Source organism: Coregonus clupeaformis, chromosome 18 (assembly GCF_020615455.1).
Source record: "Coregonus clupeaformis isolate EN_2021a chromosome 18, ASM2061545v1, whole genome shotgun sequence".
NCBI classification, from domain to species: domain Eukaryota; kingdom Metazoa; phylum Chordata; class Actinopteri; order Salmoniformes; family Salmonidae; genus Coregonus; species Coregonus clupeaformis.
The window spans coordinates 43,350,217-43,373,262 of NC_059209.1; the positions used below are offsets into that span (position 1 = coordinate 43,350,217).

Here is a 23,046-nt window from a genome sequence, read left to right on the forward strand (position 1 = left end):
ACAACAACATTACAGTCTGGAAGTAAACAACAACATTACACAGTCTGGAAGTAAACAACAACATTACAGTCTGGAAGTAAAAAACAACATTACAGTCTGGAAGTAAACAACAACATTACAGTCTGGAAGTAAACAACAACATTACACAGTCTGGAAGTAAACAACAACATTACAGTCTGGAAGTAAACAACAACATTACACAGTCTGGAAGTAAACAACAACATTACAGTCTGGAAGTAAACAAAAACATTACAGTCTGGAAATAAACAACAACATTACAGTCTGGAAGTAAACAACAACATTACAGTCTGGAAGTAAACAACAACATTACACAGTCTGGAAGTAAACAACAACATTACAGTCTGGAAGTAAACAACAACATTACAGTCTGGAAGTAAACAACAACATTACAGTCTGGAAGTAAACAACAACATTACACAGTCTGTAAGTAAACAACAACATTACAGTCTGGAAGTAAACAACAACATTACAGTCTGGAAGTAAACAACAACATTACAGCCTGGAAGTAAACAACAACATTACAGCCTGGAAGTAAACAACAACATTACAGTCTGGAAGTAAACAACAACATTACAGCCTGGAAGTAAACAACAACATTACACAGTCTGGAAGTAAACAACAACATTACAGTCTGGAAGTAAACAACAACATTACAGTCTGGAAGTAAACAACAACATTACAGTCTGGAAGTAAACAACAACATTACAGTCTGGAAGTAAACAACAACATTACAGTCTGGAAGTAAACAACAACATTACAGTCTGGAAGTAAACAACAACATTACAATCTGGAAGTAAACAACAACATTACAGTCTGGAAGTAAACAACAACATTACAGCCTGGAAGTAAACAACAACAGTCTGGAAGTAAACAACAACATTACACAGCCTGGAAGTAAACAACAACATTACAGCCTGGAAGTAAACAACAACATTACAGCCTGGAAGTAAACAACAACATTACACAGTCTGGAAATATACAACAACATTACAGAGTCTGGAAGTAAACAACAACATTACAGTCTGGAAGTAAACAACAACATTACAGTCTGGAAGTAAACAACAACATTACAGTCTGGAAGTAAACAACAACATTACAGTCTGGAAGTAAACAACAACATTACACAGTCTGGAAGTAAACAACAACATTACAGCCTGGAAGTAAACAACAACAGTCTGGAAGTAAACAACAACATTACACAGCCTGGAAGTAAACAACAACATTACAGCCTGGAAGTAAACAACAACATTACAGCCTGGAAGTAAACAACAACATTACAGAGTCTGGAAGTAAACAATAACATTACAGAGTCTGGAAGTAAACAACAACATTACAGTCTGGAAGTAAACAACATTACAGTCTGGAAGTAAACAACAACATTACACAGTCTGGAAGTAAACAACAACATTACAGTCTGGAAGTAAACAACAACATTACACAGTCTGGAAGTAAACAACAACATTACAGTCTGGAAGTAAACAACAACATTACAGTCTGGAAGTAAACAACAACATTACAGTCTGGAAGTAAACAACAACATTACAGTCTGGAAGTAAACAACAACATTACAGTCTGGAAGTAAACAACAACATTACAGTCTGGAAGTAAACAACAACATTACACAGTCTGGAAGTAAACAACAACATTACAGTCTGGAAGTAAACAACAACATTACAGTCTGGAAGTAAACAACAACATTACAGTCTGGAAGTAAACAACAACATTACAGTCTGGAAGTAAACAACAACATTAAAGTCTGAAAGTAAACAACAACATTACAGTCTGGAAGTAAACAACAACATTACAATCTGGAAGTAAACAACAACATTACAGTCTGGAAGTAAACAACAACATTACAGTCTGGAAGTAAACAACAACAGTCTGGAAGTAAACAACAACATTACAGTCTGGAAGTAAACAACAACATTACAGTCTGGAAGTAAACAACAACATTACAGCCTGGAAGTAAACAACAACAGTCTGGAAGTAAACAACAACATTACAGTCTGGAAGTAAACAACAACATTACACAGTCTGGAAGTAAACAACAACATTACAATCTGGAAGTAAACAACAACAGTCTGGAAGTAAACAACAACATTACAGCCTGGAAGTAAACAACAACATTACAGTCTGGAAGTAAACAACAACATTACAGTCTGGAAGTAAACAACAACATTACAGCCTGGAAGTAAACAACATTACAGCCTGGAAGTAAACAACAACATTACAGCCTGGAAGTAAACAACAACATTACAGTCTGGAAGTAAACAACAACATTACACAGTCTGGAAGTAAACAACAACATTACACAGTCTGGAAGTAAACAACAACATTACAGCCTGGAAGTAAACAACAACATTACAGTCTGGAAGTAAACAACAACATTACAGTCTGGAAGTAAACAACAACATTACAGTCTGGAAGTAAACAACAACATTACAGTCTGGAAGTAAACAACAACATTACAGTCTGGAAGTAAACAACAACATTACAGTCTGGAAGTAAACAACAACAGTCTGGAAGTAAACAACAACATTACAGTCTGGAAGTAAACAACAACATTACAGCCTGGAAGTAAACAACAACAGTCTGGAAGTAAACAACAACATTACAGTCTGGAAGTAAACAACAACATTACACAGTCTGGAAGTAAACAACAACATTACAATCTGGAAGTAAACAACAACAGTCTGGAAGTAAACAACAACATTACAGTCTGGAAGTAAACAACAACATTACAGTCTGGAAGTAAACAACAACATTACAGCCTGGAAGTAAACAACAACATTACAGCCTGGAAGTAAACAACAACATTACAGCCTGGAAGTAAACAACAACATTACAGTCTGGAAGTAAACAACAACATTACAGTCTGGAAGTAAACAACAACATTACAGTCTGGAAGTAAACAACAACATTACAGTCTGGAAGTAAACAACAACATTACAGTCTGGAAGTAAACAACAACATTACAGTCTGGAAGTAAACAACAACATTACAGTCTGGAAGTAAACAACAACATTACACAGTCTGGAAGTAAACAACAACATTACACAGTCTGGAAGTAAACAACAACATTACACAGTCTGGAAGTAAACAACAACATTACAGAGTCTGGAAGTAAACAACAACATTACAGTCTGGAAGTAAACAACAACATTACACAGTCTGGAAGTAAACAACAACATTACACAGTCTGGAAGTAAACAACAACATTACAGAGTCTGGAAGTAAACAACAACATTACAGTCTGGAAGTAAACAACAACATTACAGTCTGGAAGTAAACAACAACATTACACAGTCAACTAATTGCAGCATTACCGGAAAAATGGAAGAGGCAAGTGGAAGGGGGAGAAAGTAAGGAACTTGTCTGCCGGCCTTAAAGACCAAAACTGGCTAAAGAAAATTGTGATGAATAAAAAAGTATACCAGTTTCATTTAAGGACCAAAGGATTGACAGCCGTCCCATATAGATTGCAAAATAGTTGGGAAGAGATGTTTGATGTACTGATTCCATGACACATGGTTTATGAACTGATCCACAAAACTACGCTGGATTCAAAACTTCCAAGTTTTTCCATTTAAATTATTATACAAAATTATTGCAACCAATAGAATGTTATTTATATGGGGGATACAATCTTCCTAGCTCTGCAGATTTTGCCGTGAAGAGACAGAATCATTAGATCATTTGTTTTGGTACTGTCCATATGTAGCTTGTTTTTGGTCACAGGTCCAGGAATGGCTGAAGGATTGCAACATTTACCTGGAACTAACCCTGCAAATAGCACTGCTGGGTAATTTAAAAAGTCATAGTCAATTGATTAATAATATAATAATACTCTTAGCAAAAATGTTTATCTTTAATTTACAATCTGTAGAATCTATGAGAATAGAAGGGTTCAGAACTTTTGTGAAACATCACAGCACAGTTGAAAAATATATTGCAAATAGAAATCCAAACTGGATGGTGTTCAGAGATAGATGGGTGGTGTTGAATGGAGCTGAAGGATGGGACTAATAACAACTAACAACAAGATAACTAATGTAAAGCATACTGTGTCCATAATAGGTATATAGGTTATAGGTTGAAAGATATGGCATATAGAAGCAAACTGGATGGTGTTCAGGATCGAAAGGAAAAAGGCGACATTGTTTTTAGAAAATCAGGGTTTATTCTCAGATGTGCAAACCCTGACTTGCCCCGATCCAACAGCATGCCTATCGAGTGAACCCTGACTCGCCCCGATCCAACAGCATGCCTATCGAGTGAACCCTGACTCGCCCCGATCCAACAGCATGCCTATCGAGTGAACCCTGACTCGCCCCGATCCAACAGCATGCCTATCGAGTGAACCCTGACTCGCCCGATCCAACAGCATGCCTATCGAGTGAACCCTGACTCGCCCGATCCAACAGCATGCCTATCGAGTGAACCCTGACTCGCCCGATCCAACAGCATGCCTATCGAGTGAACCCTGACTTGCCCTGATCCAACAGCATGCCTATCGAGTGAACCCTGACTCGCCCCGATCCAACAGCATGCCTATCGAGTGAACCCTGACTCGCCCCGATCCAACAGCATGCCTATCGAGTGAACCCTGACTCGCCCCGATCCAACAGCATGCCTATCGAGTGAACACTGAAAAGAGAGAGAAGCTCCGCAGTTACTACGGATATTGCAGGAGTTTCCCCTGGAAATCAGACATGTCCGTGGTAAGGACAACTTGGTTGCTGATTGTCTTTCAAGGGTGTGCAGTCAATAGGTTTTGTGTTTTGCGTTTAGCCGGTGTGTTGCCCTGGCTCAGTTTATTTTGACTGCATGTCTTTTCGTATTGGAGATGAGTTTTGTTTTGGTTGGGCTCGTTCCAAGGGGATGTGAGTTATAGAGGCGTATGTGAGTTTTTCAAAACCTGTGAGTTTTATGCAACTAGAAACATTTGGAGAAAAAAACCTGTTTTGTCTTATATTTAATTGTTGACAGGCAGTAGACACCACGTTTATATTGGAGAAGGCGACACATTTAAGTAGCGACACATTTAAGTTAATCAAGTTGTGAGATGGAAGTTGTTTTCTGTTGGTGGTGAGCAAACTTGTCCAACAAAATATAGGATATACAGTGGGGAAAAAAAGTATTTAGTCAGCCACCAATTGTGCAAGTTCTCCCACTTAAAAAGATGAGAGAGGCCTGTAATTTTCATCATAGGTACACGTCAACTATGACAGACAAATTGAGAAAAAAAATCCAGAAAATCACATTGTAGGATTTTTTATGAATTTATTTGCAAATTATGGTGGAAAATAAGTATTTGGTCACCTACAAACAAGCAAGATTTCTGGCTCTCACAGACCTGTAACTTCTTCTTTAAGAGGCTCCTCTGTCCTCCACTCGTTACCTGTATTAATGGCACCTGTTTGAACTTGTTATCAGTATAAAAGACACCTGTCCACAACCTCAAACAGTCACACTCCAAACTCCACTATGGCCAAGACCAAAGAGTTGTCAAAGGACACCAGAAACAAAATTGTAGACCTGCACCAGGCTGGGAAGACTGAATCTGCAATAGGTAAGCAGCTTGGTTTGAAGAAATCAACTGTGGGAGCAATTATTAGGAAATGGAAGACATACAAGACCACTGATAATCTCCCTCGATCTGGGGCTCCACGCAAGATCTCACCCCGTGGGGTCAAAATGATCACAAGAACGGTGAGCAAAAATCCCAGAACCACACGGGGGGACCTAGTGAATGACCTGCAGAGAGCTGGGACCAAAGTAACAAAGCCTACCATCAGTAACACACTACGCTGCCAGGGACTCAAATCCTGCAGTGCCAGACGTGTCCCCCTGCTTAAGCCAGTACATGTCCAGGCCCGTCTGAAGTTTGCTAGAGTGCATTTGGATGATCCAGAAGAGGATTGGGAGAATGTCATATGGTCAGATGAAACCAAAATATAACTTTTTGGTAAAAACTCAACTCCGTCGTGTTTGGAGGACAAAGAATGCTGAGTTGCATCCATAGAACACCATACCTACTGTGAAGCATGGGGGTGGAAACATCATGCTTTGGGGCAGTTTTTCTGCAAAGGGACCAGGACGACTGATCCGTGTAAAGGAAAGAATGAATGGGGCCATGTATCGTGAGATTTTGAGTGAAAACCTCCTTCCATCAGCAAGGGCATTGAAGATGAAACGTGGCTGGGTCTTTCAGCATGACAATGATCCCAAACACACCGCCCGGCCAACGATGGAGTGGCTTCGTAAGAAACATTTCAAGGTCCTGGAGTGGCCTAGCCAGTCTCCAGATCTCAACCCCATAGAAAATCTTTGGAGGGAGTTGAAAGTCCGTGTTGCCCAGCGACAGCCCCAAAACATCACTGCTCTAGAGGAGATCTGCATGGAGGAATGGGCCAAAATACCAGCAACAGTGTGTGAAAACCTTGTGAAGACTTACAGAAAACGTTTGACCTGTGTTATTGCCAACAAAGGGTATTTAACAAAGTATTGAGAAACTTTTGTTATTGACCAAATACTTATTTTCCACCATAATTTGCAAATAAATTCATTAAAAATCCTACAATGTGATTTTCTGGATTTTGTTGTCTTAAGGGGGAAGGTGTTACAGGCTTTGGTTTTTCCACTTATGTTTTGAGGTTGGACTTTAGCACGTATAGCTCGTTAGCACATAGGGCACACCGGTTGGTGTCACCTCGTTAGTCAGTATGTGTTACACAAATCCTGTTTGCCATCTCGTTAGTGTGAAGGTGTTTCACCTGTGCTGGCCCAGGTGATATTTAAGAGTGGCTGGCCCAGTTCTCCAGTTGTCTTGATAGATGTGGAGGGTCAACACCGTTAGTTGTCGCTTCCTGTTTGAGGTCTAGAAAAATGGTCCTTTTGTTTTGCTCCACCTTTTAAGTTTGCTTCCTGTCTTTAAGTTTGGTGTGGGTTTTTCTTTTGTTGCCTCTTAGTGGGTACTACTGTGGACCAGGGGGGATTAGACAGCAGAGGGGCTGGAGGAACATGGGTGAGCTTTTTACTGTGCAGATGGAAGGACTTAGGGATATGAGATAAGAGACTGGCAGACGTTACACCAGACAGACAGGAGGATAAAGAGACTGGCAGACGTTACACCAGACAGACTTGTAAACAAATGTTTCCCTCACTTGCGTTGAGCAGCGTCTTGACGATGTGGAAGTTGGAGTGTGACACGCTGTAGTGGAGCGCCGTGTTTCCGTTACCGTCCGCCATATTGACAACGTGACGCAGCATGGCCGGCGAGATGTCACGGAACGCTGTTAAATAGTCCTCCACCATGCCGGGCACCGCCGTCTTCTGACTGGACACACAGAACCACTCGTTCTGAACTGTGTTCACACAGGCTCTCTATAGGACCGGGACAGAGAGACATGGACAGACATTATAACCCTACTAGGACAGTGGCCATCTCTCATCACTGCTACTGTGATGTGAATAGGAGTGCTTTACAGTGAGTCAAATCTCCTAAATAAATGTTAGTGATGGTTAATTTGTTCTTCAGCTCCAGCAAGCATATAGCAGGACACTGGTCAGCATCCTCTACTAGCACTCTGCCGGGTGTGAGTGTGTGTGTGTGAGTGTGTGAGTGAGTGAGTGAGTGTGTTGTTCAGAACTGTTGCGCACCACATCTTTACTGGTTAAGGCCTTGCCATCATTCAGGTGGTTCTTCAACACGTTACAGGCAGCCAACATCTTCTCACTTAACTCATACCTGGAGAGACAAACAGACAGGGCTCAGGTTTAATTCAAACATTGGACATTTACCATTTCTTTATTTTCCAATTCTAGGGGTTAAAGTAGATTTTGGTTCTTACTGGTATGGGACTTACTATATTATGGTCTAATCACCCTTATCATAGAATGACATATAGAATCCCTATTAATGTAGTATGATCTATGTGGGCCTTATCATAGAATGACATATAGAATCCCTATTAATGTAGTATGATCTCTGTGGGCCTTATCATAGAATGACATATAGAATCCCTATTAATGTAGTATGATCTCTGTGGGCCTTATCATAGAATGACATATAGAATCCCTATTAATGTAGTATGATCTCTGTGGGCCTTATCATAGAATGACATATAGAATCCCTATTAATGTAGTATGATCTCTGTGGGCCTTATCATAGAATGACATATAGAATCCCTATTAATGTAATATGATCTCTGTGGGCCTTATCATAGAATGACATATAGAATCCCTATTAATGTAGTATGATCTCTGTGGGCCTTATCATAGAATGACATATAGAATCCCTATTAATGTAGTATGATCTCTGTGGGCCTTATCATAGAATGACATATAGAATCCCTATTAATGTAGTATGATCTCTGTGGGCCTTATCATAGAATGACATATAGAATCCCTATTAATGTAGTATGATCTCTGTGGGCCTTATCATAGAATGACATATAGAATCCCTATTAATGTAGTATGATCTCTGTGGGCCTTATCATAGAATGACATATAGAATCCCTATTAATGTAGTATGATCTCTGTGGGCCTTATCATAGAATGACATATAGAATCCCTATTAATGTAGTATGATCTCTGTGGGCCTTATCATAGAATGACATATAGAATCCCTATTAATGTAGTATGATCTCTGTGGGCCTTATCATAGAATGACATATAGAATCCCTATTAATGTAGTATGATCTCTGTGGGCCTTATCATAGAATGACATATAGAATCCCTATTAATGTAGTATGATCTCTGTGGGCCTTATCATAGAATGACATATAGAATCCCTATTAATGTAGTATGATCTCTGTGGGCCTTATCATAGAATGACATATAGAATCCCTATTAATGTAGTATGATCTCTGTGGGCCTTATCATAGAATGACACATAGAATCCCTATTAATGTAGTATGATCTCTGTGGGCCTTATCATAGAATGACATATAGAATCCCTATTAATGTAGTATGATCTCTGTGGGCCTTATCATAGAATGACATATAGAATCCCTATTAATGTAGTATGATCTCTGTGGGCCTTATCATAGAATGACATATAGAATCCCTATTAATGTAGTATGATCTCTGTGGGCCTTATCATAGAATGACACATAGAATCCCTATTAATGTAGTATGATCTCTGTGGGCCTTATCATAGAATGACATATAGAATCCCTATTAATGTAGTATGATCTCTGTGGGCCTTATCATAGAATGACATATAGAATCCCTATTAATGTAGTATGATCTCTGTGGGCCTTATCATAGAATGACATATAGAATCCCTATTAATGTAGTATGATCTCTGTGGGCCTTATCATAGAATGACATATAGAATCCCTATTAATGTAGTATGATCTCTGTGGGCCTTATCATAGAATGACATATAGAATCCCTATTAATGTAGTATGATCTCTGTGGGCCTTATCATAGAATGACATATAGAATCCCTATTAATGTAGTATGATCTCTGTGGGCCTTATCATAGAATGACATATAGAATCCCTATTAATGTAGTATGATCTCTGTGGGCCTTATCATAGAATGACATATAGAATCCCTATTAATGTAGTATGATCTCTGTAGGCCTTATCATAGAATGACATATAGAATCCCTATTAATGTAGTATGATCTCTGTGGGCCTTATCATAGAATGACATATAGAATCCCTATTAATGTAGTATGATCTCTGTAGGCCTTATCATAGAATGACATATAGAATCCCTATTAATGTAGTATGATCTCTGTGGGCCTTATCATAGAATGACATATAGAATCCCTATTAATGTAGTATGATCTCTGTAGGCCTTATCATAGAATGACATATAGAATCCCTATTAATGTAGTATGATCTCTGTGGGCCTTATCATAGAATGACATATAGAATCCCTATTAATGTAGTATGATCTCTGTGGGCCTTATCATAGAATGACATATAGAATCCCTATTAATGTAGTATGATCTCTGTGGGCCTTATCATAGAATGACATATAGAATCCCTATTAATGTAGTATGATCTCTGTGGGCCTTATCATAGAATGACATATAGAATCCCTATTAATGTAGTATGATCTCTGTAGGCCTTATCATAGAATGACATATAGAATCCCTATTAATGTAGTATGATCTCTGTGGGCCTTATCATAGAATGACATATAGAATCCCTATTAATGTAGTATGATCTCTGTGGGCCTTATCATAGAATGACATATAGAATCCCTATTAATGTAGTATGATCTCTGTAGGCCTTATCATAGAATGACATATAGAATCCCTATTAATGTAGTATGATCTCTGTGGGCCTTATCATAGAATGACATATAGAATCCCTATTAATGTAGTATGATCTCTGTGGGCCTTATCATAGAATGACATATAGAATCCCTATTAATGTAGTATGATCTCTGTGGGCCTTATCATAGAATGACATATAGAATCCCTATTAATGTAGTATGATCTCTGTGGGCCTTATCATAGAATGACATATAGAATCCCTATTAATGTAGTATGATCTCTGTGGGCCTTATCATAGAGTTACGTTTAGGGACCGGTCAAAATTAATGCAATTGTTACCTGGAGGAAAATGGGGGGTGGGGGGTTAAGCTTTTTTCAATTTCAGTCAGGGGGAGGGTTTGGTATTGTTTTATTTAGTCCAGAGGAGGGTCATGTAATTAGTAATTGATTAAATGTCAGTATTTTGGAATTTACGTATTGAATTCGACTATGTGTAACCTTGGTATACAACCCCTCTCTCTCGTATTCTCCTCGCTGAGCATTTCACTTTTACCTTTCCATTGGCTGTTTGATCAGTCCCTCTGTGCTTGGCGTATCCAGAACGTGGGCGTGTAGAGTATCTGGTGAATCAAATAGCGCTTGTAGTGATAGCGTAGGGAGCTAACGCGCAACAACAACAACAACTGTGGTAGAAAACAACAACGGGCAACTCTGAAATCTCCGACCGTTCAAGAAACCTGGGAACTCTGAAATCTCTGACCGTTCAAGAAACCTGGGAACTCTGGGAAAAAAACTAGCTCCGACTGGGAAGATCGTTTTGAACGGTCATCCAACTAGGAATTCAAAGTCGGAATCTTTCTACAGCTCCGACTTTCCGACCTGAAGATCACTGACGTCATGATTTTACCTAGTTTTCTCAAAAGCACCAAAAAACTCTGTTTTAACACAACAACAAGCATGGCTTCACACAATTGCGCAAGTACCACAGCTTGTGAAAAAAGTTACCTTCACAATAATTTAAGGGTTACTTTGCAGTCTGAAAATAACCGAGAAAAGTTCAATGGAATTTTGGAGTCGAAAGAAGATTGTTCCTCAATGCGGAAAAAGTGAATGGATGAAATCGGGTGTTGGAGGAGTTGCTACCGAACAGTCAACAGTCCATGTGGAGGGCTGGACTATCTGTTTACATTTACATTTACGTCATTAAGCAGACGCTCTTATCCAGAGCGACTTACAAGTTGGTGCATTCACCTTATAGCCAGTGGGATAACCACTTTACAATATGTTTTTTTTTGGGGGGTAAGGGGACGGGGTAGAAGGATTACTTTATCCTATCCCAGGTATTCCTTAAAGAGGTGGGGTTTCAAATGTCTCCGGAAGATGGTGAGTGACTCCGCTGTCCTGGCGTCGTGAGGGAGCTTGTTCCACTATTGGGGTGCCAGAGCAGCGAACAGTTTTGACTGGGCTGAGCGGGAACTGTGCTTCCGCAGAGGTAGGGGGGCCAGCAGGCCAGAGGTGGATGAACGCAATGCCCTTGTTTGGGTGTAGGGACTGATCAGAGCCTGAAGGTACGGAGGTGCCGTTACCCTTGCAGCTCCGTAGGCAAGCACCATGGTCTTGTAGCAGATGCGAGCTTCAACTGGAAACCAGTGGAGTGTGCGGAGGAGCGGGGTGACGTGAGAGAACTTGGGAAGGTTGAACACCAGACGGGCTGCGGCATTCTGGATGAGTTGTAGGGTTTAATGGCATAGGCAGGGAGCCCAGCCAACAGCGAATTGCAGTAATCCAGACGGGAGATGACAAGTGCCTGGATTAGGACCTGTGCCGCTTCCTGTGTAAGGCAGGGTCGTACTCTCCGAATGTTGTAGAGCATGAACCTACAGGATCAGGTCACCGCCTTGATGTTAGCGGAGAACGACAGGGTGTTGTCCAGGGTCACGCCAAGGCTTTTTGCACTCTGGGAGGAGGACACAACGGAGTTGTCAACCGTGATGGCGAGATCATGGAACGGGCAGTCCTTCCCCGGGAGGAAGAGCAGCTCTGTCTTGCCGAGGTTCAGCTTGAGGTGGTGATCCGTCATCTGTATGCCGAGAGATGAGTTCGGATTGGTCTGCCATGTAGCACACTTCTGTCTATAACATGAGCTGCTCAGTATGTGTAGGTAATCCTTTCTAACGCAGCTTTTTTGAAAGATCTCACGTAGTAGAACTGCATAAGTGTTGCTCTCCACTTTCTGTAGGACCGAGTTTTGAAATCAGTGGAATTAGAGTATGATAGCTAAGGAGATGGAGAAAATTCTGCCGTTTGATTGCAAATATGCAGATGGAGTCGAAAAGAGAACACACAGAAGGCTGTTGTATAAAACACCTGTCTCTGGATTACATCTTCAAACTAAGGGCAACCATGGCATCCGTGACAGAGAGGGAAAAGCGTCCATCCATGTATACGGGTAAGAGAGTCTAGCTAGCTACATTTTCAGATATTACACATTTCTAATTTTGTCAGAAAGTCATTTTAATTTCAAGTTATAGTGTACTGTAGCTAGCTAACGTTAGCAGGCTGGCTCGCTAGCTAACATTACGTGTATGATCTGTGTAGTTATATTATTCGTAACTCAGAGCCATTTGCATTGCTAGTTATAGCCTAATGTTAGCTAGCTAACATTGAATCTGGTTGGTTAGCTACCTGCAGATTAATGCAGGGTAGTAACGATATGAGTTGGGCTTATGGTTCATTGTTTAGCTAGCTAGCTACATGTCTAAACAAAAGACTCCACTATACAAGTAACCATTTCAATAGAATGTTTATGAAGTCACTGTGACAACTGTCGATAGACGTAGCTGGTAAATTTACTCTGGCTATCTACTCTGATTTCAGAGCACTCTCGTCTGAGTATGCAGAATAACTGATGAATTTACAAACGCTCAACACCCGTTGAATATGGCTGGTGTCAGTAAACATTGGCAAAAAAGCATAATTAAATTGTTGCCAGCAGCACAGTTGCAGTCACCAACGCTCTGGATAACATAAAAACTGCCTAACCAGCTCTGCTAGGGCGAGTAAAATGGTCAGTGAGCTGTTCTCTCATTTGTGTCTGGAAGTAGCTAGCAAGCTAGCCAACGTTAGCCAGTTAGCTTGGGTGCTTGACTGCTGTTGTTAGGTCAGAACGCTCGGATCAACCCGACTCCTCGGCCAGAGCATCCAGTGTGCGCTCTGAACACTCAGAGACCGAAACGCTCTGAATTCACGAACGGACAATCTGACAACACTCTGAGTTTACGAACGCCCAGAGCGCACTCTGAGCACACTCTGGCACTCCAGATTACATTTACGAACACACCCGTAGTATAAACCAGCCTTTAGTCTTGAAATCTTTGGTTGTTTAGTACACTACTCACTCTGTTTAGCACATGGCCTTAAAGTGAATCCTTAAAGAGATGGGTGGGGATAAAGCTTAAGAGGGTGTGAACGATGCTGAATGGGTGTAGACAAAGAAGAGCTCTCCAGTAGGTAGCAAAACATTCAATGGCCATTTTCTCAAACGTGGGGTTACAGGTTTATCAACTTTCAAAGCAGAATTACTTTCCCATTGTTCCTCAACTGTAGTGTATGATATACCATTTTCTAGCTCCGAGTCTCTACTTTTATCCAATGTAAAAAACTAAAATTCAAATTTTGCTACATAATATCAAATCGATCGGCCACATTTGTAGTCAGCAATAGGGGAGTGGTTGCTTCCTACAAGAGCACAAAACATGTACATTTCTAGACATCATTGAAAAGCGAGTCAGGTAAAGAGCTTATTTTTTTGGTCTTAAAGGGGCAGTGTTGTATTTTGAGACAGGCTTGAATAAGCTAAGTAGCCAATAGGCAGAGGGTAGCATAATTTGTCTGATTCTCTGTAATAATGGTATGGGAATAATAATGCATTTTATTTTGTAAAGTGGTTTCTTGCATCAAACAGAACAACATTTCCAGTCACCTCCTTGTCTGAAGGACAAGTGGATAAACAGGTTAATGTCAAGCCCTGCATGTTTTTATCAAAGGTTTCATGGAATGTAGGCCGACATTGAACACCACACATTGGCTGCTACTGTAGGCTGAACGATAGAACAGCTATTTCCATGTTAAAATGTTATGGGATGCATTTTCTCCATAGTTTTTGATGGTAGGCCACTCTGGTAGGCCTACATTATGATCAAATAGCCACAGTAGCCTACTGGGCCACTGTTAAAACTGTAACTTAAAGTGGGTACAGCCTCAGTGTTCACAGTAAACGCGCACCGGATGTTTCACAGCATTTTCTCAACGTTTAAGTTTGCACTCAGCAGACTTGAAATTTGCTCTGTGCCGGAAAAAATTAGAGGGAACATTGCATGTGACTATTAAACACTCAATCTGAATCTCTAAATCAAATGTACCTTGCTGGACCTTGTAAACTGTGGAGAATAGATCCATAATTAATCAAAATGGTTGTCAGGCTGTATGGTTCTCCCTGTATACAGCTCCATTCCTGTCTGTTTTATTTTATTCCTTGTGTTACCATTTCATTATTATAACCCATCATTGGGAAGGGTTCGTAACGTCTGCACCGGCGCATGTGACAAATAAACTTGTATTTGATTTGATGCAGTTATTTCGTAATGAAGCATTAAAATAATTGTGTAGTCACTTTATAACAATAATAGATTAGTCACTGCACTGTTATTGTCTAACAACGTAGACCTAATCAACAGATCTGCCATTTCATCAGACCTAATCAACAGATCTGCCATTTCATCAGACCTAATCAACAGATCTGCCATTTCATCAGACCTAATCAACAGATCTGCCATTTCATCAGACCTAATCAACAGATCTGCCATTTCATCAGACCTAATCAACAGATCTGCCATTTCATCAGACCTAATCAACAGATCTGCCATTTCATCAGACCTAATCAACAGATCTGCCATTTCATCAGACCTAATCAACAGATCTGCCAGTTCATCAGACCTAATCAACAGATCTGCCATTTCATCAGACCTAATCAACAGATCTGCCATTTCATCAGACCTAATCAACAGATCTGCCAGTTCATCATCTGTTAACGACTTTTTCTTGCACTTTGACAGGTAAATATTTATAGCCCTAATATTTAGTTAATGAGTGGCCTAATATCTAGCTAATATTTAGCTTCTTCGGCTACACAACTCTAGCCTCTCTCCTCCAGCAACAGGCTACAGGATACAGACGCTATTCCTCTTGTCGTGAAATCCCAGGAAAGCTAAAAGGCTACAAAAGCTTTAGATTTTCGTGGAGAGAAGCAGGCTTGCTCTTGCTTCATTTAGTATGATCTCTGTGGGCCTTATCATAGAATGACATATAGAATCCCTATTAATGTAGTATGATCTCTGTGGGCCTTATCATAGAATGACATATATAATCCCTATTAATGTAGTATGATCTCTGTGGGTCTAGGATACCTAGTAAAGATTTGTCATATAAATGTGATCATGTATTAGCTTTTAATGTGGCATAAACACAACCAGTCATGATGTTTTCATCTAATTGTCAAACAATCACTTCAAAAGGCGCTCCTGTTGGCTACCCCCACACGATTGTCCACTCACAAAATCATTCCAGCATCCAAACAGTGCACTGTGCAGTTTGATGACGAGACGTCTGTTCCAAAAAAACTAAAAGTGTAATGTAATTGGGCGATTGTCATCAGGTCCATTACATTTGTAGCATCACGGTCTCGGCCTTGGGAAAATGGTAGTGCTCTCGTTGAACCACAAATCAATTTGGTGGGTATACCACCTGTTTTCAAATCAATTTGGTGGGTATACCACCTGTTTTCAAATCAATTTGGTGGGTATACCACCTGTTTTCAAATCAATTTGGTGGGTATACCACCTGTTTTCAAATCAATTTGGTGGGTATACCACCTGTTTTCAAATCAATTTGCAAATTTTCATGGAGCTGACATGAATTATTGTGATAGCCTCATGTTTTACGGCGTACCCCCACTATTTATTTTGCCGGGACGCCGTCCAGGCTTACTTTCACCCCTGAATTCACTCAACCCACCTCTCTCTCATCTCTTGCTTTTCTCCTCCTCCTTCCTCTTCACTCCTTCCCTCTTCCACTGCTCCCTCGTTCTGGAATCCTTCTGTGTTCTCCTCCTCCTCTTCCTCTCCTCCTCTGAACACCTTCTCCTCCTCCTCTTCCTCCTCCTCCTCCTCCCCTGTTCCAGAGGAGCTGCTGTCCTCTGAGCTGGATTCATCGCTCGACGTTGTCTCGTACCTGCAACAGAACGCCAACAGGGGAAGACAAAGTCAACACTATCTCACAGAACTACTGCATGTCAGTTAAGTTTCAGAACTAAACTAGAAAACACAGCCAGCATAATACTACATCAAATCTGTTCCTGCAATTGGGCTGCCCGTACATACTATTGATTAACTGATTGATTTGGGCTGCCCGTACATACTGTTGATTAACTGATTGATTTGGGCTGCCCGTACATACTATTGATTAACTGATTGATTTGGGCTGCACGTACATACTATTGATTAACTGATTGATTTGGGCTGCACGTACATACTATTGATTAACTGATTGATTTGGGATGCACGTACATACTATTGATTAACTGATTGATTTGGGCTGCACGTACATACTATTGATTAACTGATTGATTTGGGCTGCACGTACATACTATTGATTAACTGATTGATTTGGGCTGCCCGTACATACTGTTGATACATAGCTACAGATACAGACTCACTACAGAGATCCACATTGAAAATGGTTTAACTGTTTGCAGTTTCATTGAAACGTTCTAATCACAGTCTCTAGACCAGTGGTATACAAACTTTTTCAGCGGGGGCCCCATTTTTTTATCCAGAATTTCTGGAGACCCCACTGCAATTACCTGGGTCGCAACCCCGACCTTGAATACCACTGCTCTAGCGCCTGTTGTAATAACTACATCCTGCAGACCACTGACTAACCCTCCGTTGACTCCTACAAACTGTAGGTTCTTCTTGGTTCCGTTAGAACCCTGGCGGCCATCTTTCTTCTTCATGATGGACTTCAGGGCGCTCTTATCACCTGAGAGGGAGGGAGGGAAGGAGGGAGGGATGAAAGGGAGGGAGGGAGGGAGGGAGGGAGGGATGAAAGGGAGGGAGGGAGGGAGGGAGGGAGGGAGGGGACAACGCTTATTAATCAACATATGAATCTGGAGGACATGAACGTATGGTATGTCACCTATATTGTTCATGATCCATGATACAGCGAACAACATGTCCCCTGCATCTCTCCTTCCTCCCAAAGTGTCCACTTGTTCACTTCCCTTCATGGATTTGGAAGGAAATTGGTGGAAACTCCCTCTAGCCCATGTATGCGTGTGGTGAATTATTATTAATGAACTGTAGAGTTTAATGGACTATGAGGTAGAACTGGGTTCATCAAGAGCATAAAGTTAGAATTGTTTGTTACTGGGCCAGGAATTGTATTGGGTCATTTAATTTCACTGTGTGGGTGAGTAGAGAGGGAACCTGCCCTAGGGTCAGATTGCTTGCTCTTACTTAGATCCATGGCTGTCTTATCATATCAAAGACTGAAACTGGCTTGGGCCGTTTGTTTTTGTCTTCAAACACAATGAAAAGAGCCAGGGTTGAACAGAGTTTAAACTAAACATGAGTGTTTTTGCAAGATAAGGATTGATTGATTGTAGTACTCTGAACTTAATGAAAGTTGACTTTAGCCGCTCTCAGAGACAAAGGGAGTGGGCGGAGCAATAAAAGAGTGGAAAAACCGAAGAGGACTATATAAGATGGAGGGAGACCGTAAGGGGGTGTGCCACTCTGCAGACTGGTATCGGCTTTGTTGAAAACTTTAATAAAGTCATTTCTTGATGCAACAAAAACTCTGTAAGACCTTATTTGTAATAAAGTATAGTGGTTATTTTCCACAACATGCGCGGACCAGCTGGCAAGTGTCTTCACTGACATTTTCAACCTCTCCCTGACCGAGTCTGTAATACCAACATGTTTCAAGCAGACCACCATAGTCCCTGTGCCCAAGAGCACCAAGGTAACCTGCCTAAATGACTACCAACCCGTAGCACTCGCATCTGTAGCCATGAAGTGCGTTGAAAGGCTGGTCATGGCTCACATCAACACCTCACCCTAGACACGCGTAGAAGCTGCTGATGCAGGCCTTTGGAACATCTACATTCAGAAGATGTACGTATTTGACAATATATGCTTATAAGTCCCCTGCCATTATTTTATGACTTTATAGTTAGAAGAATATAATTGAACTTAGCTGAATAAAACAGAAAGGATATTTTCCCCATTCTGGAGCCAGTGCGCATATGAAGTGGCTATGTTGAGCATCAAAGTGATACATCTAGAGTTATTTGGTAACTTTAGTTGTGAATGATAACCTTAGAATGCCTTAGAAATCAAAACATACATTTAGATTTTAGTCATTTAGCAGACACTCTTATCCAGAGCGACTTACAGTTAGTGAGTGCATACATTTTCATACTGGCCCCCCGTGGGAAACGAACCCACAACCCTGGCGTTGCAAGCGCCATGATCTACCAACTGAGCTACAGAGGACAACTCTGTATGCCATGGGCTCTCCAACCCTGTTCCTCCAGCTACCCAGTACTCTGTATGCCATGGGCTCTCCAACCCTGTTCCTCCAGCTACCCAGTACTCTGTATGCCATGGGCTCTCCAACCCTGTTCCTGTAGCTACCCAGTACTCTGTATGCCATGGGCTCTCCAACCCTGTTCCTGTAGCTACCCAGTACTCTGTATGCCATGGGCTCTCCAACCCTGCTCCTCCAGCTACCCAGTACTCTGTATGCCATGGGCTCTCCAACCCTGTTCCTGCAGCTACCCAGTACTCTGTATGCCATGGGCTCTCCAACCCTGTTCCTCCAGCTACCCAGTACTCTGTATGCCATGGGCTCTCCAACCCTGTTCCTCCAGCTACCCAGTACTCTGTATGCCATGGGCTCTCCAACCCTGCTCCCCCAGCTACCCAGTACTCTGTATGCCATGGGCTCTCCAACCCTGTTCCTCCAGCTACCCAGTACTCTGTATGCCATGGGCTCTCCAACCCTGTTCCTCCAGCTACCCAGTACTCTGTATGCCATGGGCTCTCCAACCCTGCTCCTCCAGCTACCCAGTACTCTGTATGCCATGGGCTCTCCAACCCTGTTCCTGTAGCTACCCAGTACTCTGTATGCCATGGGCTCTCCAACCCTGTTCCTCCAGCTACCCAGTACTCTGTATGCCATGGGCTCTCCAACCCTGTTCCTGTAGCTACCCAGTACTCTGTATGCCATGGGCTCTCCAACCCTGTTCCTCCAGCTACCCAGTACTCTGTATGCCATGGGCTCTCCAACCCTGTTCCTCCAGCTACCCAGTACTCTGTATGCCATGGGCTCTCCAACCCTGTTCCTCCAGCTACCCAGTACTCTGTATGCCATGGGCTCTCCAACCCCGTTCTTCCAGCTACCCAGTACTCTGTATGCCATGGGCTCTCCAACCCTGTTACTGCATCTACCCAGTACTCTGTATGCCATGGGCTCTCCAACCCTGTTCCTCCAGCTACCCAGTACTCTGTATGCCATGGGCTCTCCAACCCTGTTCCCTCCAGCTACCCAGTACTCTGTATGCCATGGGCTCTCCAACCCTGTTCCTCCAGCTACCCAGTACTCTGTATGCCATGGGCTCTCCAACCCTGTCCCTCCAGCTACCCAGTACTCTGTATGCCATGGGCTCTCCAACCCTGTCCCTGTAGCTACCCAGTACTCTGTATGCCATGGGCTCTCCAACCCTGTTCTTCCAGCTACCCAGTACTCTGTATGCCATGGGCTCTCCAACCCTGTTCCTCCAGCTACCCAGTACTCTGTATGCCATGGGCTCTCCAACCCTGTTCCTCCAGCTACCCAGTACTCTGTATGCCATGGGCTCTCCAACCCTGTTCCTCCAGCTACCCAGTACTCTGTATGCCATGGGCTCTCCAACCCTGTTCCTCCAGCTACCCAGTACTCTGTATGCCATGGGCTCTCCAACCCTGTTCCTCCAGCTACCCAGTACTCTGTATGCCATGGGCTCTCCAACCCTGTTCCTCCAGCTACCCAGTACTCTGTATGCCATGGGCTCTCCAACCCTGTTCCTCCAGCTACCCAGTACTCTGTATGCCATGGGCTCTCCAACCCTGTTCCCCCAGCTACCCAGTACTCTGTATGCCATGGGCTCTCCAACCCTGTTCCCCCAGCTACCCAGTACTCTGTATGCCATGGGCTCTCCAACCCTGTTCCTGTAGCTACCCAGTACTCTGTATGCCATGGGCTCTCCAACCCTGTTCCTCCAGCTACCCAGTACTCTGTATGCCATGGGCTCTCCAACCCTGTTCCTGTAGCTACCCAGTACTCTGTATGCCATGGGCTCTCCAACCCTGTTCCCCCAGCTACCCAGTACTCTGTATGCCATGGGCTCTCCAACCCTGTTCCTGTAGCTACCCAGTACTCTGTATGCCATGGGCTCTCCAACCCTGTTCCTGTAGCTACCCAGTACTCTGTATGCCATGGGCTCTCCAACCCTGTTCCTCCAGCTACCCAGTACTCTGTATGCCATGGGCTCTCCAACCCTGTTCCTCCAGCTACCCAGTGCTTCATTTGGGAAACCAAGTGAAATCTGTTTGGAGACATCGATAGTAACGGACAGATTGAAATGTACTGGGGGAGGGTTATCAAACTCATTATTTTGCTTTGGGAAGGGTAGTGTGGTCTTTCTGGGGGCACAGGGAGAGTTGTGTGGTCTTTTTGGGGGCACAGGGAGAGTTGTGTGGTCTTTTTGGGGGCACAGGGAGAGTTGTGTGGTCTTTCTGGGGGCACAGGGAGAGTTGTGTGGTCTTTTTGGGGGCACAGGGAGAGTAGTGTGGTCTTTCTGGGGGCACAGGGAGAGTTGTGTGGTCTTTTTGGGGGCACAGGGAGAGTAGTGTGGTCTTTTTGGGGGCACAGGGAGAGTTCTGTGGTCTTTCTGGGGGCACAGGGAGAGTTGTGTGGTCTTTTTGGGGGCACAGGGAGAGTTGTGTGGTCTTTTTGGGGGCACAGGGAGAGTTGTGTGGTCTTTCTGGGGGCACAGGGAGGGTTGTGTGGTCTTTTTGGGGGCACAGGGAGGGTTGTGTGGTCTTTTTGGGGGCACAGGGAGGGTTGTGTGGTCTTTTTGGGGGCACAGGGAGGGTTGTGTGGTCTTTTTGGGGGCACAGGGAGAGTAGTGTGGTCTTTTTGGGGGCACAGGGAGAGTTGTGTGGTCTTTCTTGGGGCACAGGGAGAGTTGTGTGGTCGTTTTGGGGGCACAGGGAGGATTGTGTGGTCTTTCTGGGGGCACAGGGAGAGTTGTGTGGTCGTTTTGGGGGCACAGGGAGGGTTGTGTGGTCGTTTTGGGGGCACAGGGAGGGTTGTGTGGTCTTTCTGGGGGCACAGGGAGAGTTGTGTGGTCTTTTTGGGGGCACAGGGAGAGTTGTGTGGTCTTTTTGGGGGCACAGGGAGAGTTGTGTGGTCTTTCTGTGGGCACAGGGAGGGTTGTGTGGTCTTTTTGGGGGCACAGGGAGGGTTGTGTGGTCTTTTTGGGGGCACAGGGAGAGTTGTGTGGTCTTTCTGGGGGCACAGGGAGGGTTGTGTGGTCTTTTTGGGGGCACAGGGAGGGTAGTTTGGTCTTTCTGGGGGCACAGGGAGGGAAGTGTGGTCTTTTTGGGGGCACAGGGAGGGTAGTGTTGTCTTTTTGGGGGCACAGGGAGGGTAGTGTGGTCTTTTTGGGGGCACAGGGAGGGTAGTGTGGTCTTTTTGGGGGCACAGGGAGGGTAGTGTGGTCTTTCTGGGGGCACATGGAGGGTAGTGTGGTCTTTTTGGGGGCACAGGGAGGGTTGTGTGGTCTTTTCGGGGGCACAGGGAGGGTAGTGTGGTCTTTCTGGGGGCACAGGGAGGGTAGTGTGGTCGTTTTGGGGCCACAGGGAGAGTTGTGTGGTCTTTTTGGGGGCACAGGGAGAGTTGTGTTGTCTTTTTGGGGGCACCGGGAGGGTAGTGTGGTCTTTTTGGGGGCACAGGGAGGGTAGTGTGGTCTTTTTGGGGGCACAAGGAGGGTTGTGTGGTCTTTCTGGGGGCACAGGGAGGGTTGTGTGGTCTTTTTGGGGGGCACAGGGAGGGTAGTGTGGTCTTTCTGGGGGCACAGGGAGGGTAGTGTGGTCTTTCTGGGGGCACAGGGAGGGTAGTGTGGTCTTTCTGGGGGCACAGGGAGGGTTGTGTGGTCTTTTTGGGGGCACAGGGAGAGTTGTGTGGTCTTTTTGGGGGCACAGGGAGGGTAGTGTGGTCTTTTTGGGGGCACAGGGAGGGTAGTGTGGTCTTTCTGGGGGCACAGGGAGGGTAGTGTGGTCTTTCTGGGGGCACAGGGAGGGTAGTGTGGTCTTTCTGGGGGCACAGGGAGGGTTGTGTGGTCTTTTTGGGGGCACAGGGAGAGTTTGTGTGGTCTTTTTGGGGGGCACAGGGAGGGTAGTGTGGTCTTTTTGGGGGCACAGGGAGGGTAGTGTGGTCTTTTTGGGGGGCACAGGGAGGGTAGTGTGGTGTTTTTGGGGGCACAGGGAGGGTAGTGTGGTGTTTTTGGGGGCACAGGGAGGGTAGTGTGGTCTTTTTGGGGGGCACAGGGAGGGTAGTGTGGTCTTTTTGGGGGGCACAGGGAGGGTAGTGTGGTCTTTTTAGGGGCACAGGGAGGGTAG

At 43.6% G+C, this 23,046-nt stretch overlaps 1 protein-coding gene across 6 annotated transcripts in view; it reads right to left on the minus strand.

The window, feature by feature from the left end:
• Positions 1 to 23,046, minus strand: part of kank1a (KN motif and ankyrin repeat domains 1a) — a 219,656-nt gene that overhangs the window by 6,304 nt on the left and 190,306 nt on the right. For all 6 annotated transcript variants that reach the window (XM_045226875.1, XM_045226876.1, XM_045226874.1 and 3 more), the window contains 4 exons: positions 17,260 to 17,359; positions 16,334 to 16,549; positions 7,684 to 7,771; positions 7,188 to 7,407 (listed from right to left, as the gene is read on the minus strand). In XM_045226875.1, coding sequence (XP_045082810.1) covers positions 7,188 to 7,407; positions 7,684 to 7,771; positions 16,334 to 16,549; positions 17,260 to 17,359 — 624 coding nt within the window. The remainder of the gene's footprint in view (positions 1 to 7,187; positions 7,408 to 7,683; positions 7,772 to 16,333; positions 16,550 to 17,259; positions 17,360 to 23,046) is intronic.